This window comes from Hoplias malabaricus, chromosome 14 (assembly GCF_029633855.1).
Source record: "Hoplias malabaricus isolate fHopMal1 chromosome 14, fHopMal1.hap1, whole genome shotgun sequence".
In the NCBI taxonomy this organism is placed as follows: Eukaryota; Metazoa; Chordata; class Actinopteri; order Characiformes; family Erythrinidae; genus Hoplias; species Hoplias malabaricus.
Genome location: NC_089813.1, coordinates 11,032,046 through 11,053,847, shown reverse-complemented (window position 1 = coordinate 11,053,847; position 21,802 = coordinate 11,032,046). Strand labels below are relative to the sequence as shown.

The 21,802-nt window shown below is 41.1% G+C and overlaps 1 protein-coding gene across 1 annotated transcript in view; it reads right to left on the bottom strand.

Annotated features, from left to right (window-relative positions):
* Positions 1-135: 135 nt before the first annotated feature.
* The window catches only part of plch2a (phospholipase C, eta 2a), a 178,014-nt gene continuing 156,347 nt past the window's right edge, over positions 136-21,802 (bottom strand). The window contains exons 14-23 of the mRNA XM_066644357.1: positions 20,245-20,345; positions 20,066-20,154; positions 17,373-17,555; positions 16,046-16,153; positions 15,019-15,143; positions 14,257-14,341; positions 12,707-12,853; positions 12,515-12,594; positions 7,305-7,641; positions 136-4,657 (exon numbers count right to left, since the gene is read on the bottom strand). Of these exons, the coding sequence (XP_066500454.1) occupies positions 3,078-4,657; positions 7,305-7,641; positions 12,515-12,594; positions 12,707-12,853; positions 14,257-14,341; positions 15,019-15,143; positions 16,046-16,153; positions 17,373-17,555; positions 20,066-20,154; positions 20,245-20,345 (2,835 nt within the window). The 3' untranslated portion in view covers positions 136-3,077. The remainder of the gene's footprint in view (positions 4,658-7,304; positions 7,642-12,514; positions 12,595-12,706; positions 12,854-14,256; positions 14,342-15,018; positions 15,144-16,045; positions 16,154-17,372; positions 17,556-20,065; positions 20,155-20,244; positions 20,346-21,802) is intronic.

Genomic DNA, 21,802 nt, shown 5'->3' with positions numbered 1-21,802 from the left:
AGTGGAAAACTAAAAACACGGCCAAGTACGCTGAGTTTTATTTCACGAAATACTCAATGTCAAAGGATTTAATGAATCACAAGGGGAAAAAAAGAAGACACGTTCACGTTTACTATCTATATACATTTGCTTTTACTTATAAACGCTTTCAGATTCTTGCAACGTTTTCTGGCAGGACAGTGCAAACATTACAGTACAAAGTGAGAGATGTGCTCTGTAGAAATTTATTTCCCTCCTATCCTGTGGCATTATATCAGGAGACGCATCTTCAACATGGTTCCTTAACGCTTACAGACAGATACATATCAGAGACATATCGGCTGTAAAACGTAACTTAACGAAACATTAGGAAACATTTACAACATCACTGACATGCAAGAAAACGAGGACAAATAGAAACTATTGTACATGAGTCTGCTGATAATACTTTATACAGTACATATACTCAAATATTAAAAGAATAAGCCTAAGTGGTGAAAACCGCCACTTAACTTTTCATTTCCAACTAAAGGAATATATAAAAAATGAAGGAAAAGCAGGACGGAATGAATTGTGCTTGTGCTTTTCAGCTAAATGCAAGTAATATGAAAAGAAGCAAAATCAAAAAGGTTTAAAGTTCAAGAAACAATAAATACGTAGCAAATACATTCCATGCTTTTGTTATAAAAAAATCTCTTACACCATTATAAACACTAATAATATGCATTGGTATTGGATTAAGTAGTAGTAAACATGTCTAAGCTTTTAAAGTGAAGGTAATGAGCATTGTACTACTCATTGGTGTCTTAGTTCTCTATTGCTACAGCAGGTCTTTTCAACTAAACATAGAGACAATCAATGAGAGAATTGTCCTGTATGTTTTTGAGGATGTTTGGTTTCAGATTCAGATTTGTGTCAAAAGAAAAAAATAAACCTTCTTAAATATCAAATAAAATAAGAATTTGAGAGAGAGAGTAAAACTAACTGAAGCACAAAATGGAAACTTAAAACTTCAGCATGACAATATAACTTACACACAATGTGTAAAGGTGTACAACTGATCTTTTACTAAGGTTTTTTTTCAGGGGTGCATCTTTGTTGACTAATGAGGACACACTGACAGTTTTGTGTACACAGTTTTGGCAGACAACCTAAACAACGAACAACAAACATGATCAATATTTAAACTTTAACGGCTAAGCACCAGCTCTATGAAAGTGTCAAATAAATACAGTGGAATTTGAGTTCCTAACTTGTGTTTATTGATAGTCAGAAAACATGTTATTTCTTACTAATTCAAGGAATAAGGTTTAAAAGACCATTGGTGGCCCCCCCCCCCAACGGTGTTGGGAAACTCTAATAGGTGTCTTGCCTGTGACGTAGATGGTGGACAACAACTCTAGAAGCTGCACTTAATTTAATGCAAAATGACGAAAAGGTGTGTTGTTTTTGGCTGCAATCATTCAATGTACAGTGGGACATCTGTGCACAAATGGCCCAAAGATCCCAAAATATCCAGAACATGGACTAAATTTGTCAACTTTAAACGGGCACTTTGGAAAGGACCATCCGCTCACTCCGTTATCTGTAGCTCATTTCACTGGCGCTTTTCCAACAAAATGGGCATGTAAGGACACCAATGAAAGGTGTTCAAGAGCCTCTGTAACATGGAGGTAAACAGGGTAAGGACACTCACTTCGCCTGTTTTAGTTGGTGTTAGTTAACGTTAGCTTGACTTGCTAAACTCGGTGGCTCAGATTATACTCGGCTACGTAGCTGCATTACGGAGGTTTATAGTGTCGGATGAATTCGAGTTCGACTTCGATCACATTTACAAGAATAACGGTACCTCTAAATTTGAGTTCAGCTTATTGCTAGGCTATTGTCATGAATAATGTTGGTTATTTAGCTAGATACTGTCATAACAGTCAGTCATAACGGTGTTTTACAGCGGCGTTGTTCAGCTGTTGTCCACCAGTGACGTCACGGTCGCGTTCAAGAATTTCCGTAGCGAGCTCGGGTTTTTCTGTCAATTTAATAAAATTGTCAGTTTTAAAGCAAATTAAGCTGCTATTTTCATTTTAATTCATACTTATATATGTCAGTAACTAAAATAATGTGAAATATTCATGGAGGCCCATTGAGTGGTGCTTAGCCTTTAATAATCTTATACAGTGAGTGGGTAGTGAATACACAACAAACGTTCAATGTTGCTCTTTAATGTGTCTGTCAAAACCAATATTCAAATCCTATTATTTACTAGGATTCACAAACAATTTGTTTGACAGTTATATTTCTTAAAATTGATAAGACATGTCTTTATTTCAGCAAGTTTATTTACTCTCAAATTCCTATTTATGTAAGACATTTAGGAAGTTTGAATTGATTTGTTTTTGACACAAATCTAATTAAATAATATTTCAGTTATCAGCATTAAGGAGTGCCTTTAGAATAATAACATATATAGTAGTTACTGTGGCTTTGCACCAAAGCTTTGGCCCTTTCCATAAATAACCTGTAGTTTCCCAAACTAAGGTTGTTGGATACTTTGTGATATCCCATTTGCCTTATTATTGGCTGGATCTGATGGATCACAGTCCTTACAAAAGCTTTGCCTGACAAGAATTTGCGGGTATTTATAAAACTGTAAGGTTTCACTGCAGTAGCAGTGTTTAAGCCAAGTGTCAAATTCAACAGGTTTCATGGGAAGTCTTCAGAGTGGGTTCCCCAGTGATTAACTAATAAGACTAAACAGATTTCCTTCTAGGGATAAAGATAAAAAAAAACAACAACAACAACAGAAATGTCTGAAATTCAAGTGCTCACTCCTTTTGAAATGAGCAAATAAGCACTGGACCGGCTGCCAATCTTAGTCCTGGTGTATTTCTGGCTTGCATATTCTGGTGTTTTTGCTGCTCTGGCACTTCCACTTCATGAGAAGGGCTTGGTGATTAGCTGATTGAGTTAGAGCAGGGAAAACACTGACAACTACAAGACAGGTGTATTGTAGGACCTGGATTGAGAACAGCTGGTCTAGTACTGGGAGCGCAAGTTACTTTTGGATAGTCTGCAAAACCTTAAGCTCAGCTCTCGCCCTGTCAGAGCCGAAGCATGAAAAAGACCTCATTGTCTGGACTGAGAGGGCTCTGGTGGGGCGGGCTGGATGGAAGCTGACTCAGGAGGTCCAAGCTAGCACAGGGGCTTCGGGCCACACTGCAGGCTCCTTCTGGAATGCCCCTCTCCTCGATGGGGCTTCCAGAAGACCTCAGTAGGCCTTGAAGTCGCTGCCTTTCTTGTGCTTGCCTGGCACGGTTAGCGATGTAGCGTACTCGGCTCTGGCTGCGCGAGGAGCTCCGTCTCATTGGGGGCATCTCCTCATCTTCGCCCTCGTCAGGTCCAGGCTCTGAGTCATGGCGCTGGGATGTGAAATCACTGCTTGTCAGGGGTTCCACATCCGTCAATTGCTTGAGCCTTTCTGCCAGGTCATTCCGGGGCTCCTTCTGTTGCACTCTCTGCTGGCGGGTTGGCCTGGTAATGAAGCTTCGGCTGATGCTCCTGTACTTGCTGTCGAAGTTACACACAATGTCGTCTGAAGTGAGGTCACCAAGGCTTTTGGACTTGGAGGCAGCATCTGTGTCTTTCGCCAATAACTGGGCTGCAGATTTCTTTGCTGAAGCAGACGATTGCTTTAAGCTTTCTATGTACAGTCTACTCCAAGTGTGACGCCTCTGTATCAGCCGGGTAGCATCATGCTCATTGGACAGTGGCCTTGGCTGCAAGTCATCTGCTGGTTCGCACATTTCCCCGTCACGTAAGTTGGGGTTGGACTTGCTCTTGCTGACGCAGACAGTTGTTGCTGAACGAGGTCGGCCAACCCATCCTGCCGTAGGGACTTGGCTTTCTAGGCTGTCTTGGGCAGTGGCTCGGAGACAAGTCAGGCTCTTTCTGGCCAGGTTGGGCAAGGAGAGGTCAATCACAGTGTCGTTGGATGAGATGCTGGAGGAGGACGACACACTGTCCCGATGACTGCCTGGATCCAGCTTGACCCATAGTCTGTCATTCAGGGTTGCATCAATAGAAACCTCTGGCACAACTGACGGCTCTTCGGCCGTCCTCACTTGCCCTACACTTTTGGTCCTTCGGATAGGGGTCCTAGGACCAGGCTGCGAACCCCGTCCCACATCCCTGTCAAACAAGGCCTTCAGGGTCTGAACCCTCTGAGCTGTGGTCAGCGCAACTGCAGTCTCTGTCTCTAAAGTCTGTCCAGTCTTAACAGTTACATCTGTGGCATCCTCTTCCCTATTCGTTCCTGGACTTTCTGCCTCAACTCCTGTCTGCTCTGAAGCAAAGGGCTTATTGCTCCCAATATCAAGGTAATTCATGGACAGGGGAGGGCTGAAGTGGTCTTCCCCACTGCTTATGTTGGGGGAGAGACACTGGGTAGGAATAGGTAGCTGCAAAATGTCCTCATTCGTTTTTACAGGGTTATGAATGTCCTTGGAAGTGTTAGTTGTTATTGCTATGGATGGCAAATGAGAATGAAAAGAATGATCAGGGTAATGTGGTGAGGTATCGGCTGGACTGCACGTCAACGTCAAAGGAGTTTTCTCCTGAAATTCTTCAGCAATGGATTCCAGGAGGTGCACAGAAGGAGTGGGTCTCTGCACTGTGGAATGGTCTGTGAACAGAAGATAAGAAGACAAATGTTGAAGACTTTAAAATAATGTCACTGTATGCCGACACTGTAATGAGAAAACTTTCTCTCTGCACGCCCACCTTTTCTTATGACAGCAACAAGTACACAACAAAAATAGATATCATTGATATCAGCAGTTTTTGTTGCTTTTTTTGGCATATGAATAAAAAACACAATGTCATATTTGTATCACAGATGGCAGACAAGCAGATGAAAATACACAGGAACAGATGTGTAGAAACATGCCTTCATTATGTACAACATTTCAGCTACCAAAGTATAAATGGTAATTATAGGAGGTAACATAAAATGAAAAGCGAGGATTAATAAAACAACATTTTAAAAATGTAAAATTGCCACACAGGGATTCATGCAGATGAGCAAATTCATGAGGCCTACTTTAAAAAAGAAGGCTGACAAGACAGAACATAGACAACACACTGTGGAAACCCATGCATGTGGAAGGCTGGTTTACCTGGCTTTGGTCAGCCCCTCAGTTTTGCACTAAGGAGAGAGAGCATGCAAGAAGGAAGGAACAAACAAGTAGTTTAAACAGAGTACAGGAAACCAAGAGAGGTAATCAGAAACGAAAAAGGAAGGGGGATCTTCAAGGAGAAAAGTTGCTATGCTAAAATAGCAGAAGTTACAGACAGTAAGATTTTTATGACTGTGCCATCACTGATGCACTGTGGACCTCCAGCTTTCCCAGTACAGGCCCAAGGTTGACCACTTGTGGTCCAGAGCCCAGTGGCTAAGAACCAAAGGGCATGCTACAAACTGTTTTAAGTGATAAAATTACCCTGTAATCAGAAAAAAACCAACTCTAGTGATATTGTAGGTACATTAACATTATAAAAATATTCCACTGTGAACTGGTTTTGAAATATGTATGTTCTTCCAGGAAATGCTACAAGGGAAGCAGCCCCGGAGAAAAAAAACAAACTTCTGGCTTTAAACCAACCCCAAAGAACTAAGAGCAGCTGGTCTGCATAAGCAAAAAGGGGGTGGCGGTAACTTACATAAGAGTCTTGTGACTCAAATGTCTACATAAGGTTACTGCTGCTGTATTTCATATTGATGTAAACTGCACACTTAATATAAGCTATGTGAGTAAACCTATATTATTTTAACATATCTATATGTTAAAACATTTCATTACATTCTGTAGAAGTTAAAATCACTAATATTTTCCAGTAATAATGGACCACTAAACCATCTACTGGGAGTCCAAGAAGACAACAAGCATAATATGTCTACTGGGATCTACTGAAATACAACAAGACTGTCAGTGTTGCTTTAGCCAGTTTGCTATTTGGCAAATGCTCTTATCCAGAGAGACTTACTATTTACCCTTTACAGAGATAGGAGAATGTAACCTTAGCAGTCTTGCCAAGGGACTGGAAAATGAATTCATGTATATGAAGAAGATGAATAAAATTAATTTAGTAACTTTCATTTTGCATTTCATGCTATTGCTACCATAGCTTCAGTGTTACCAGGTATTCTAAAATCTCACACCAGTGTCAAACTCTAGTATGTAATGTTTGCAAAAATTGTTTCTTAGGTAGACACTGGTTTGGGTGTTTCATAAACATTCACAGCTTTTGTATGAGTTACACAGGTATACAGGAACTTTCACTTGTTTCTGTAAAGGCTTTAAGGGGTGAAAGCAGACAGCTAAACTATGCTAATGGGAATGCGGGTCCATTATGAACTTTGACGTCCACTAGAGGATCACTGGGATCAACTAGATCTCGGGAGATCCTCCAGAAAACTACTTTGACCTTACCAGCAAAGAATAAGGGAGATTTACTGCGGATCTCTTCCATTTTTTGGGCAAACAGCGCATTCATCTCTCTCTGCAGTGTGCCCACTGCCCTCTTCCGGTTGTCCATCACCTGTGGTGGAATCATGGGAAGCAGGTCCAGACTGTCCAGACTACTGCAGCTGCTCCAGTTGCTGTAAGAAAGGCTTTTACCTTCATTGGCTGCACTAACAGCCCTGCAGTTGCTGCCATAGTTGGGTGGGGCAGGACCCAGCCTGCACAGGCTTGTCTTGCTGTCTGGAATGGGAGGAGCTGGAGTTGCAGGGGGCTGAATTCGTCTGCGAGGTACGCTACATGAACGAGCATTTCTGGCTGATGCGTCCTCAACAGGCAGCATAGCTGGAGCTCCCAGGGTTTGCCTAGCCTTTGATCGAAGTCTAGGCAGTGGTACAGGCTTGGGGAGTTGAACTTTTGACTCAGGATCAGGTTCAGGTTGTTTTGTTGGCTCATGCTGAGCCAAGGTTTGAGGTTTGGGGCTAGGTTCTGGCTGGATCTGCTGGGTAGCTGCAGGAGATGGAGATGCCATTTCTGAACTGACAGGGTCAGGTCTACAATTTGTGGGACTGTCTGCTACCTTCCTCTCCAATTCAGGACTATCTTTTGACCCAATCACACACTTAATGCAGTTGGAGGTCATCCCTACTCGACCGGAGCTGTTGATGGCGACCCGGGCGAAAACGCCTGGCTTGTCCTCCAGGGGATCCTGCAATCTCAGCCTGTTGGCTCTCCTTAGAGGCTCACTCATGGCCCCCCGACTATGGACTGGTTTGGCCCGAGGCTCGGGGTGGAAGAACGTAGCCTTACCTTTGCTGTCATCTGGATGGAGCTGCCCATTGGTGCCGCGCTCCCACTGTTGCGCCGCCGAAGCCGCCGCGTCTCCGTTGGGGTGGGCGGCTGGTCCCTCCTCAGACTCGCGCTCCTCACTGGCTCCCTCCGAGCTGCAGTCTTTGGTGTCGATGGAGATCTCGGGGAAGCCACGCTTGACTTTGGGCTGGCCCTTGGTGGGCGCGCTGGCTGTACGACGAAGCAGGTGGGCGCCAAAGGGTGCTTTACGGCCGCGCAGCACAGCAGCATGGCTGTCCAGCGAAGCCTGCTTTGGGTTTCTGTGAAACAGCCCTTTTATACCGCTGGCTGCCCGTACCTGAAACAGGAAAGGCAGTATGAGTCCCCGGAGACTTCAACAGGAATGACAACATTTACCTGGATACGGCTCCCTGAGAAGTTTCTAGGGACAAACTTAAGGTGCTTTTCCACTGCATGATACCTACACTACTCTACTTGACACTACTCTGCATTTTTGCTTTACCATTAGACAAATTTGGTACCTGGAACCGGGTTCTTTCTTTGTACCTTTCTGCTCATGGTTCCAGCGAACAAAGTAGGGACTAAAACATGACTGTAAACCTTGCAGAGCACTGATTGGCCAGAGAGACTTGTCAATCACAACAAAATTCTTCTGCACAAACTGTGAGTCCTGCACAAACTCGCAATCTGGAAAATCTCCAAGCTACAGTGGAGATCACATTTGTTTTGAAATGATTCAGCTTGTAAAAATTATGCTGTGGTATTTTGAAGAGGTTCAAAAGCACCTTGGACTGGTGACTGACGAAAGAATCCAGCAACAGCTAAATGGTACAAGTAATGAAAAATTTGTCTAAACAGATGCCTGGCTAAGCCGTGTTCAGTTCCAAAGAACAGCATGTGAATACATCATGAATAAACAACGCTTAACATTAACGCAGCTGTTGTTGTGATTTCCTATGGATGGTGTTTTGCAATGTCACTTAGGTAATGAAAAACAAACCAGATACCAGTCACCAAAAAGTGAGTAGAGCTGAGAAGTGTCGAGTAGTGTAAGTACCGTGAAGTAGAAAAGCACCACTAGACATGTAAACAGTACAAGAAACAAGCAGGCAGTGATCTTGTGTCAAACTCTGAGGGTTTATTTTGTGTGTGTTAGTATTAAGTAGTCATGCTATAAATAGAACTTAGCACTTAATACTTTAGAATATTAAAATCATCAGGAAATTACATGATCTTAAACTGGACAACAAATTTAGCACTATCCAATTTTACTGGAGGAACTTAGCAACTTACTAATTAAATACAGCTAGATAGAAATGATATTGAAAAACTAAAACCATACTTAAATATACTTAAGCAGTCTTTTATCAGTTGCCACTTCACCCAAAAACACTTAAAAGACTTAAAAAAAAAATCAAGATGTTAATTACAAGTAGGAGTTAGCATTTCTAGTTAGCATTTTCTAATTCACATTACTGTCATACTAGCATTAGCAACATTATAATTTTTGGGTGAAGAGTTACATTTACTTTTGTTGTTGCTTGAGAACATACTGGAAATGACAATGTTAGCACACAAATGACAAGACAAGTGCATGAATACATCACACTGGTTTCCACACAATCCATTTGTGTGATACACATTCGCCTGAGTGTAAACACAGAACTGAGCTATACTGAAATGGAGATGGAAACCAGGGTGGAAATGAAATGAGTTACAGTGACTCAGCTGTGGGATTAGACACTGAAATGCTGGATAAAAATGACACTGGGTCATCTGTCCTTCACACTCAAAGGGATCCTTTGTTTAATTAATCCTAAAATAGTCGTATTCTTTCCTTACCTTTACCCTGCTAAAATGCTAACCTGAACAATATGCACAGTGCAGTTACTGTATGTATATGATGGTGGTATGTAAGTGGGGTTCACACTGTCCACATTTGTTGCAGTATGTTTGCGTGTTGGTTTTCTGACCTGACTCTCTTGCTTTATGCAAGCTCTTAAAGAATGTTTTTGCTTCACTCTGCAAAACAGAAGTCTACTTTATGACTGTTTTTCAAAAAAACAAAGGCCACCTACCAGTACAGCTTTGATAGAGAAAGAATCCATGACTGCTGTGCTTCACAGACCAAAATCATAACATAAATAAACCAGTTTGCTACTTAACCCTTTCAAGACTTAGGTGCTGAAACAATGTGGATTAGTTGCTGATGCTTAGTCAGACAATGACGTTTCTGATATACTGAGATAGATAAAGTTTTCCTAATTGTTGTGATACACTACAAGACCAAATGTGTGAACCCCAAAGAACATAAAAAGCAGTAAAGTAAACCTCATCTTTTTGTTCCAACAGATTATGAACTCCAACTAACAGCAATACATTCACCCTGCAAGGCACTGCACCCAATGTCATTTCATGAACCACGTCAAGGTAGACCCATGTGTAACGTGCTTTATACACTGAATGATCACTGGATTAGGAACACCTCCCTTGTATCTACACCTACTGTCCATTTTATCAGCTCCACTGACCACACAGGAGCACTCTGTACTTCTACAATTACAGAATGTAATTTATCTGTTGCTCTGCATACTTACTTATCCCCTTTTAAGTTGCTCAGGGATCCACAGAGAAGGTGTGTTAGTGTGTGTTGTGCTGGTATACGTGGATCAGACACAGCAGTGCTGCTCAAGTTTTTAAACACTGTGACCATTTTATCAGTGGAGCTGATAAAATGGACAATGAGAGTGTATATATATATATATATATATAAGGTAGGTTCCTAATCCAGTGATCGTTCAGTGTATATTAACCACCTCAGCAGCAACTGCAACTGTGGTACAATAAGGCATACAGTTAGACAAAATGTAGGTAGCAAATTCTCAGTGGACTGTACTTCGCAATTCAAGTTTATCTTCTTTTTAAAAGGCACCTACATATTTATCTATCTTTTAAAAAAGACACCTATCTAAAAACCAATTTTTCAACAATACACACTGAATATATCCAAACGTAACTGAAACCAAGTGAAACATTAACAAAGCTCATAAGAAAATTGACTTAGCCCAATTTGGGTAAAGCTATGTATCAATTTGACAACAACAAGCAATGTAACAACAGTCCAAATAGATGAAGATAAGTTTTACGCTATAAAAATCACCCAACTGATTCATAACACAAAGCAGAATACCTGATAACCTCCGACTCTTCATCGCCACAAACAAAACATCAACCTGGGACTGAATAAGCATCATCCAGTGAGCTTTCTAAAATTACAGACATGAGGACGATGCACCCGCACGATTTCAGCTCTGTCAAACGGAACGCCCTGCTACTGCTAACAAGGCATTTGAGGCCATATTGCAGACTGAGCATCTCCTGAGTTCAGTGAAATAAGAGGAGGCACAGTCGCCCCTGGAACACAGTGTGTCTGATGCTGTGTTTTTTTCTCCCTCCTTTTGCCTGCAGCAGGGAACTGGGGACATTGGATCTGTTTTGGGGGTTAGGGGGGGGTGGGGGTGGGGGTGGGGGATCGAATGAGAATGCTGGCGAAGGTAGAGGCAGTCACAATTATGTCACAACTCATTTTTGCATGAGTTGGCAAGGTTGGATGCTAGCACATGAGGCCAGGCTTGGTTGGCTGCTCGCTCAGGAAGAGGGCGAGGCAGAGGTGTTTGGAGGGGAGAGGGGGAGTGTGGGGGAAAGGGTGGGTCATGTGGCACATGCAGGGTGCTGATTGCGTCTCACTACACCTGAAGTTTGAGTGACAGCGTCAGGGCTCCTAACACTTTCCTGCCTCTAAAGACAGCTTTTGGACTAAGCTGGTTGCACTGGAAGCAGAAAGAGAAAGAGAGAAAGAGAGAGAGGGGTCAGAGACAGAGGGAGGAAGAGAGAGAGAGAGAGAGAGGGAGAGAGAGAGAGAGAGGAGACTATACAAAGAGAGAGAGAAATCTCCAAGACAAACATCTGTAATTATCAGAGTAAAATGGGGACAGTTAATGAAAAACGGCATGACATATTTAACAGCTATAAAAGCCATAGCAGTGGAACTGATACTTCATTTAACCACCAAACTCAAGCCTTGAAAACCCAATTGTTAGTTCAACCACATTTTTTATGCTGAAAATATTAACGTATAAAGTATGACAGGCCAAAAAAATTCTGTGTCCAATTTACAGCCCATGCAACCTTCCGTATGAATCTAAATCTCCTAATAAGCATTAGCTCTGGGCATTATAGTGGCACAGCTGTGTGTTTTTATTAACCAATAGGGTACTTTCAATTCAGTTCCGCAAAGACCTATCTGCTCATGTCATGGATTTTCATTTAAGAAACTGAAGCAACCGTTAAAAAGGACATCTTGTGAGAAAACGTTGTTTTTGTTTTGTTTTGTTTGTGTTCGGAATCTCCGTGTTTTTTATCGTGGAACGGTAAGTTTGTACTTGGCTGAAGTTGGACTTGTCTAAGTTTTTATTACTGTTTGAATTACCAAAAATACTTGTTTGATATTGGAGTCGTTTAGTTTTGTATCACTTTAGGGCTGTGACTTCTTTCATGCAGTTAGCACTCTCCTGAATTTAGAGTCACTTCCATCTACAGCCAAAATAAGTCAATATTAACCATCTATGGAGCAGGAATAGAGCAATATCCTCATCTCAGTTCATGTTTTTTAACGTTTGGAGTTCTCTTCATTATCTAAAATCATCCAAAATGCCGCTGATTTGCTGTGGACAGAGAGAGTAAAGCCTAGCACACCAAACAGAGGAACTTTCAGTTTTTACCTATTAACACACACTGGGGCTTCTTAAACACATTAGACTGGTTTTGAATACACAAACAGACAGGAGAGTGGCAAACGGTGAGGAAATATCCTCAAAATTTGTTAAAAAGTGATTTTTTTTTAAATTTAAAACGTCTTCTTTACTCATTGGTAAATCTTATTAAATACCAATTGAAATAAATATGGCTATAGTATTAATTAATTAAATTTTATCGGTTAAATTGATCAGTTTCAGCCCGTTTATCTAATGAATTATATATGAAATAGTCCACTAGAATATCAGAGGAAATGGTAAAGTACAATAAGGTAAACACAAAAGGTTTAAGCTCAAGGAAGAAAGATAAAAATCAAAACAAACCGCTAGCCTGCTTAATAAGGAGAAGTGTGGTCAAATGGGGCTGAACTTCCTCCTATCTTTTGCAGTACCTACCTTACCAGTGATGTCATTTACAGCCACATGAACAAAGATCGACGCCTCTTCCATCCCTTCTAAATACACATGACGATAACCTGCAGCAAAAAAAAAACCAGGCCAGCCCATCAGTCACTGGCTCATGTACAAAAAGACGTCCACTAGAAGTTAAAGAAAAACCAAAACAGCCAGTGGAGTGATGAGTGATACCTGGGATCATGCTGTTGAAGGCGAGGGTGCGCTGGCCGATGAAATCTTGCCCAATGGGGTCGTGATCCCATACCAGAAAACGCACAAGAGCAGTCTCTGGCATGTGCACTGAGAACACCAGGGTTTCTTCCCACATAGGGTTAAACCCTGAGAGAGAGAGAGAGAGAGAAGGTGAGAGCATTAAAATAAGTCAAAGCTGGCTCCTCAGCATTCATGAATTATTCAGTTGATTAGAGCTAGAATGCACAGCTCTACAGTTCAATAGTGTCTGCATCAGGCAAAATATAGCTTCACACACACACACACACACACACACGCGCGCGCGCGCACACACACACACACACACACACACACACACACACACACAGTTACAGTATCTCAATATGATGACTGTATTTCAAAATTATAACGTATCTGGTGTGTCTAATTTCTGTCCTGTGTGTGTCTAGTCAGTACATTGCCAAATGAGGCCATTCGTGTGCATTTAAGAGACCCAGAGGGAGGGGGCGCTGTAGGAGCTCATGGTGTAGTGATGTCACACAATTAAAAAAAACAGGTAGGGAAAAATAAACAAGCTCCACAGACCCTTCACTCAATATTGTACTCACCGATATGTGGCTTCACCTTTTACACGTGTGTGATTTTAGCCTCAGTGCGCTGGAACACGGTCTGTGCTGTGGTGTTTGTTAGCTCTAAGTCTAGCTGGCCAGCTATGGTTCCAAACACGACAGAACCAGTCTCATTTCTTTCTTCCTATTAGTCCAGTGTAGGTCGCTCTCTCAGACACTCTCAGATTTGTTATCGCCAGAATGTTTCGGTAGCTTCCATAGCAGTTATTGCCGGACTGACTATTCAATATTTATTGAGTGATTGATTTATAAGTAAGCCACCCCCAGGGTAATACTGTGTGCTATGTTAATGTTTTGTGTTCTGTGACGGTATATAGGGCGGCACAGGTAGTGTCGCAGTCACACAGCTCCAGGGACCTGGAGGTTGTGGGTTCGATTCCGGCTCCGGGTGACTGTCTGTGAGGAGCGTGGTGTGTTCTCCCTGTGTCCGCGTGGGTTTCCTCCGGGTGACTGTCTGTGAGGAGTGTGGTGTGTTCTCCCTGTGTCGCCGTGGGTTTCCTCAGGGTGACTGTCTGTGAGGAGTGTGGTGTGTTCTCCCTGTGTCCGCGTGGGTTTCCTCCAGGTGACTGTGAGGAGTTGGTGTGTTCTCCCTGTGTCCGCGTGGGTTTCCTCCGGGTGACTGTCTGTGAGGAGTTGGTGTGTTCTCCCTGTGTCTGCGTGGGTTTCCTCCGGGTGCTCCGGTTTCCTCCCACAGTCCAAAAAAACACACGTTGGTAGGTTGACTGGCTACTCAAAAATGCGTGAGTGTGTGTGTTGCCCTGTGAAGGACTGGTGTCCCCTCCAGGGTGTATTCCCGCCTTGCGCCCAATGATGACCCTGAATTGGATAAGCAGTTAAAGATAATGGATGGATGGATATATATATATTAAAAAGTGGATATACCACCCATCTCTACTGCTAAATGTGTGCTGTGTTGCTCACCATTATCGTCCACCACTCTGGTCTGCTCTTTACAGCAGTCTATCGGCAAACCAATGATCTCCACTTCCACAAAAGGATCAATGATCTGAGGAAAAGGAGTAAAACGTTTTCTTTACCCTCCACAACCAAGTGCCAAAACGATCAAGCCAAGGGAAATATTCTTTAATCTATAGGAGATTAGTGAATAGTTCTCATGCTGAGGCTGGTTCCAATAATTCTATAGGGTTATTTATAGTTTTTAGGCATTTTCCTCTAGTTTTACACACATTCCTCAATTAAGAAAGACTTCAATCTGTTCAATTCAGACAATTCTGAATAGATTTTCATGCCTTAAAGGAACACTAGGTAAGTGTTTCTGGGCTCACTTACAGTTGTAGAGTGCAACTGACCTTTACAGCACTGCTCTGGGTTTCCTAGTTTCCTACCCTCCTCCAAAATGTACATAGTGCCTTTACTGCAGTGCTGAGCTCAGAGTAGCAACAACAGAGGCTCTGTATTCTCAGTTACAGGTCAGAGAATCAAACAATGATTATGAAGCTGTAATTTTAAGGTAACCATACTACATAGTGTTCCTTTAAATAAGCCCAGTTATCTGCCAATATAAGTGAGCTCATTTCAATTAATGCATGTAAAAAATGTGAAAACATTAACAATATCTCTTTGACATTTTAAATGGACTAGATTTAAGATGATTTCACATCCTAATTCTTAACATTTGGCTAAAATACCCATGCAGATGGAAACATATTTCCAGGTTATCACCTCTCCTCTGTCTCCCAGCATGGAGTCTTTGGGTTTGGGCAACTGCTGACCACTGATAATCTTTAACACCAGCTGTTTCTTCATCTGTCCAGGCAGCGGGTCCTCCAGCATGGGGTTGAAGGGACCTGTTGGTGAAAAGTGGTGCTTAGACTCTCAATCATTTCTGAATAAATTTAAATAATGTCTTTATATTCCCAGAATTAAACGATTTAAGCTTCAGAGGTTGGGTCTACCAAATTTTTGGCTGCAGCGATGTTAAAAATAGGATTAGTGTAGAATCTATGAAACATCCAGGCCAGTAGATGTTAGTGTAATGGATGTTTCCTAATACGATGCTGTTAAAACATACCTTGTACGTAGGGCTTCCTTCAACAGAATTGTTTTTATTTCTTATTTTAATTAAATATTTGAATATATTTTATTTTATTTTTTATACATTATTTTACAGTTTCTTCTCCTTTCTCCACTCTCTCCACAACGACGTTTTCCCAAGCTCAGCTAAGTCTGACAGCAACCTACAGATAACTTCAGGAACAAATGTTGGACGGAAGCAGAATTCACCACCAGTGGGGTAAGATAAATTTCATTTGATGAGGTTATTGCCTAGAAGTATGCTGAGCTCTGCAATTGTGCAAAGCACTAGGGAGAAAAAATGACCCCGTGGAGGGAAATATTACATTAATTTCTCATTTACTGAAGACTCTGTCTTGCTAAGATTATTTGGCAGTGTGATCTAGAGGACTGTGTTTATAGTCACCTCCCATTGTGGCTATAGGCACTGCATACTATAGGGATTTATGCAACAAAAGCTAATATTTGAATTTCTTTCTGTTTAGTGCTCAATCAGATTTTACTCCCAAATACAGCAATATATTGAAATGATAAATAACAATGAAGAACACACAATTGTATAATAATAATAGTTATGAATGATATTTTATATTATCAAATTATTTCATTAACACTGTTAATGCACTATACTCCCAATGATGCTCAGCCGAGGCAAGAAAAACACGTCCAAACTCACCTTCACACATGCACTTAGGTTTGAGGACGTAGCCACAGTTGCCGTTGCTGTAGAACTTTGCTCTGTTCAGCTGAAGAACTCTACCTTCCGACTGGTAGTTCAAAGCCACTGCATGTAAATCAGCCAGAAAGTAAAAATACATATATATTATTTATGTATTTATTTAGTTTTGGTTGTAGTCAGCCCTGATATAAACAACAATTAGAAATAACTTTAAATGTGAAATAATGTGCTTTAACATCATTGCACAGCAGTATAAGGAAATTGGACGTTTGCATCAAACCTGGCCGTGGGCCTGGCCTTGACACTGGGCTGGCCCAATCACACTGTTAAACACCAACACATTTTGCATTGATGCTGCCTGCGTAATGCTATAATTCAGCGCAAGAATTTGCTTCCTAACCACAAATTGTATTAATTGCATTCATTATGCTTATATGAAGTTTCTTAAAGGAAAAACTATAAAATATAAATCTCCTCAGTGTTTGAGTTTATCTTTGCCAGCTAGCATAAATAAAGCCTATGCTAAAGTAAATGAAAGTCCCGCTCCGTGTGACTTCTGGTGTGAGGAGTTTGGAGTGTTCTCCCTGTGTCTGCATGGGTTTCCTCCGGGTGACTGTCTGTGAGGAGTTTGGTGTGTTCTCCCTGTGTCTGTGTGGGTTTCCTCCGGGTGCTCCGGTTTCCTCCCACGGTCCAAAAACACACGTTGGTAGGTGGATTGAATGTTTGAGTGTGGTGTGTTCTCCCTGTGTCTGCGTGGGTTTCCTCTGGGTGACTGTCTGTGAGGAGTTTGGTGTGTTCTCCCTGTGTCTGTGTGTGTTTCCTCCGGGTGACTGTCTGTAAGGAGTTGGTGTGTTCTCCCTGTGTCTGCGTGGGTTTCCTCTGGGTGCTCCGGTTTCCTCCAACGGTCCAAAAACACACGTTGGTAGGTGGACTGAATGTTTGAGTGTGTGTCGCCCTGTGAAGTACTGGCACCCCCTCCAGGGTGTGTCCCTGCCTTACGCCCAGTGATTCCGGGTAGGCTCCAGACCAAAAAGTTGTGCGTTATCCAATGTGCTGGGCCTGTCTAGTCCAAAATACCAGGGCCGATTTTTTGTCCAAGTCCGCCCCTGGAGGGAATTCCATGCTAACCACTCAGAGAGAGCGGGGCCAGTTGTGCTCTCGGATTCCCAGACCTAAGATGGCTGAGGCATCACTGGGGATCAAACTTGTGATATTCAGATTATAGGGCCTATTTATTTGACCTGAAATTGTGTGTGTGTGTGTGTGTGTGTGTGTGTGTGTGTGTGTGTGTGTGTGTGTGTTTTGGCAGTGGACAGCAGTGTACCCAGTTGGCAGCCAGAGTTCCAGAAGGGCTGAGGGTTGAAGTTGCTGGAGTCGACGCGGTAGGACGAGGGGTAGACTCTTGAAAGCTGCCGCTGGTTGAAGCGAACGAACTGCGCCGGCTTCTGCTGCATCAGCTGATGAGCCTTGGTCTCACTGAGTGAGGAAACCAGCCAACTGCCTCCACCTGAAGATACAGAGTAACAGCATTATACACACAGACAGAAAACATATCAAATATTCATATTTATATAAAGATTACAGCGCTCTGCCTGCTGAGTGATGCCACTGTCATGGAAATTGCTGTGTGACTGAATAAGAGCCAGAGTGGGTCCACTGGGTTCCACTGCTCTATACACCGATCAGCCATGACATAACGACCACCTCACTGTATCTACACTCACTGTATCAAATCAAATCAAATTTATTTGTATAGTGCCTTTTACAACTGACGTTGTCACAAAGCAGCTTTAAATTCTCTAAGCTCCACAGAGATTTTTATACAGGAGACTTTTATAGTTCAGTTACAATTACAATTACAGACTGTGGTCAATCTTTCTGTTGCTCTACATACATTTTTTTGCCCATTTCACGCTTTTCTTCAATGGTCAGGACCCTCACAGGGCAGGTATGATTTGGGTGGTGAATAGTTGTCAGCGCTGCAGTGACACTGATGTGGTAGTGTTGTACATTCGACTACTGTTTGATCTAGTGTTGTTACTTTTATATTGCATTTTATTTTATTGTTTTCGTATTTTATTTATTTATATTTTCTCATATTTTATTTATTTTCTCATTAGAACTGAATTTTATAGCATCTAATGCTCCTAAGCCCTATTGTTTCTCTGATTTATTTCACGAATCGTCGCTGTCCGATTAAAAACACGTTTATCCATCTCCATTTTTATACTCATCTCCGTTGTATACTTAGCTGAACCTATGTGTGCTTTTAGGTCCTTTACACCTTTATTTTCTACACAAAACATGGGAATTTCTTTTTTAATTCATCCGAGAACTTACATTTACGTTTCGGCATAGCTGCTCGAGATGAGGGTAGGTACATGAGCTTTGCCTGACGTAAACAAGGACTACTGACGTGCAGACTGACCAATTAAATGTTTACAGAGAAGGTTATCGCCCAATAACGGTAGCTCTACAGTCAGACCGTCCAATCAGAAGATTTTAGGCTACTTCACCACGCCCCCTTCTCACTCAAGCGAACCAATCGGAGTAGGGGAGGGCGGGACTAGTTTGTGAACGAAACTTCTCGAAGTTCTATGTAAGCGCTAGAAAAACAAAATCCCGGACGTTTGTGAAATTCCGCCCGGACATTTTTTAAATCTAAAAAGAGGACATGTCCGGGTAAAAGAGGACGTCTCCTCACCCTATGTTTAGGCGAATATTGCAGGCTGTTGTAACACGGAGGTGGAAGTGGCTGGCTGGATATCACTAAAAGAAATCCGTGTTTGTCAGTATTTGCTGTCTACACTCCACGCAAATACATTTTACATATGAAACTTTTGAACATGCATGTTTTTACATGATATTGATATTTTTACATTTCTGAGCTGTATAAACCGCATTATCTGTGGTTTAATGTAACCCTCAGAGAAATTGTTCCTGAAAAGCTAGCTAGCTTTATCTAGATACGCGTTTTTAATCGAACAGCGACGATATGAAAAGTGAGTATCCTGAAAAGCTCTATATACATACAATTTATTATTGTTATTATTATTGTTTTTGTTGAATTGTTATGAATTATTATCAATGGTAATAATACCACTCTTAGACAATTCAAACAAACAAGACAAATGTAAGAAACAGTGGCCAACTATTCAGTGTAATTGTGTAATTTCAGCATTTAATACCATTAATTAATTAAATTATAGGCCTTTCTTATTGGTCAGTGTCACATCTGAAGGGAATGTTGAATCCCGAAGTAAACAAAACAGCTTCTTCTGGTTTCTGAACATTACATCAGAAAAACAAGTCTACAGAGAAGAGACTCCAGCATTTGCAGCAAACACAGGTCTTAGGAAAAAAGTAAAGTCTTTTTGTGATGATTACTGTTATTGTTTAGGGATCTAACAGAGTCTAGCCAGACCCTTCTCCTGGGGTCAGCTTTGTAATGAAGATATGTCTACTTTTAAGCTTTTTAAACAGGCCTATGTTTCCTTGAAGAAACAAAAGTAAGGGGTTACAGTTTATACTACATGCATCTGAATATGCAGTGGTTGAGTGGTTGACAAATATTGTCTGCTTTTTGGGGATACTTAAAAACAGATTCAAAGATTATAATAAATACATTTAAATTATGTTTATCTACATGTTTTGCTGAATTTCCTAATATTCAGTCATCTCCTGTTCAACCCTTGTAAACACGAGGGAGAGGAGGGGCCATTTAGGAGGCCATGTGTGCTCTCTAGGACTCCCAGTGTCCTCAGTGAGATGAGGTATCACAAGGATCGGAGCAGAGATGTCCAGATCATGGGGCCAAGGCTTAGACTGCCGTACCACTTGGGAGCTCCAACTTTATTCTGGTTATCTAGTATTTCCATTAGTTTTTCTAACAGTCTCTCTAAAATACTGGTGCAAAAACAGACAAACGGGACACAGTGGTTTAATCACATGCAAAGCTCTTAGTCTCTCTAATTCTAGAATCTTAAAGACTGGTAAAAGGAGGTTGATATAATCCACCTTGGTTCTCCAGGTCCTGCATGGCCACCGACTTTGTGTACTTCACCAGGTCGGATAAAGCCCTGGACAATTTCATGGTTTTCTTCCTTCTGTGGAGACAGTCGGAGAACATAAACATCTTACAGCCCACACACACACACACACAGGTGTGTGTACTTAGTCAGTGATTATAATCCCACCTGCTGTGGTGTAGGGGGGCTTTGGAGGCGCTGCTGGAGCTCTCCTGATCCGTGTCTGTGTCTTCAAAACTGGACGCCTTCTTCAGCTTGCTGGTCTTTTTCTGAATGGGACAGATTAATTTAATAGAAAAAAAAAAAATATATATATATATATATATATATATATATACGCCGTAACATTCATAATTCACTAACATGGAAATCACAATTTTAAAAATTGTCTAAACAAAAATGTTCACATACTTTTGGACACTACATTACCTGTAAGAACAGATCAAAGTGATGCGCATGCTTTTGCAGCTCTTTTTATTTATTTATTTAGATATTTTTAAATAGGACTCAGTTACGAATGCAGTGACCAATAAATTCTTCTCCCTTGACATTTTCATTTAATTTGTATGTTTTTAATACAGTGAAAGCTGTTATTTTCATATTAATTAACAGTAAAATTACCATAAAATGACAAAAAAGTGGGAGAATGTTTTAAATTTGCATAGGGCCGCTGATCAATTAAAAATGAACTAATTACTGGCATATTTTTCGTCAATTAAATAATGAAATGCTACTACTCCCTTGTAATATAAATATGGGGTGTAATATTCATGACAAATGGGCAAGAAAATTATTAGTATTTTAAGATTAAGGCTATTTATTACAATATCTCAATGTAATTTTGGTGATTTTTGAATTAAAATCTCTTAATTTGCTACGTAAATGTTTCAGGTTAGAGGTTAAGCATTGGAAACAGAAGATTTAATGGAGAACATTGACACTATAGTGCTGAGAGAGAAGAGGAAAGGTAAGAGAGTTATTATGATACTTAACCCAGTAAACATTTAGCCGTTGATTCAACGTTGAAATAACGTAATGACTGCCGTCTAATCAACGTTCTCTTAAGGTTGAAAATGAAAGTTGAAAAAACGTCCAAACACAGACGTTGAAAAGACGACTATTAGACATATTTTGGACGTCCACTTACGTTATTAATTGGTCCCAAAATAAATTACTTGTATAAAACACGTTTTGGACGTTATCGATTGGTCACCGCTTAACTAACGTATTAAGATGGATTTTGGACGTCCATTGACGTTTAAAATATGTCCTTGACGGACAGACTACTTTTAGACCTATTTTGAACATCCAGGGACGTTCCTTATTTACCGGGAATACATATTTCAGCATGAATTTAATGATTTAAACCTATTGAACTCTTCAGAAGTAATGCTGTGTTTGCATGACTAAATAAAACTGATCACTAGACTTTGTAAAAATGATTGAATTATTTGAGAAAGTTGAGACCAAATTTGGTAAATGATTAATATAGTGTTAAAAAATTAATATTGTCATTCAAAGACCATAATTGTGATTTACGACACGGACGCTGGGGAACTGTTTCCACACCTTTCTGAAATGGCTGATTTTGGGTTCATGTTCCTTTAAGAAGTGTGCAGGAGTGTGCCTAATGATTTGTCATCTCATGTGAGTTGTGGGTCACAGAAAACAGTGCAAAAATAATCACTAATAAGAACTGTCATAAACAGCATTTGCTGTATTTCTT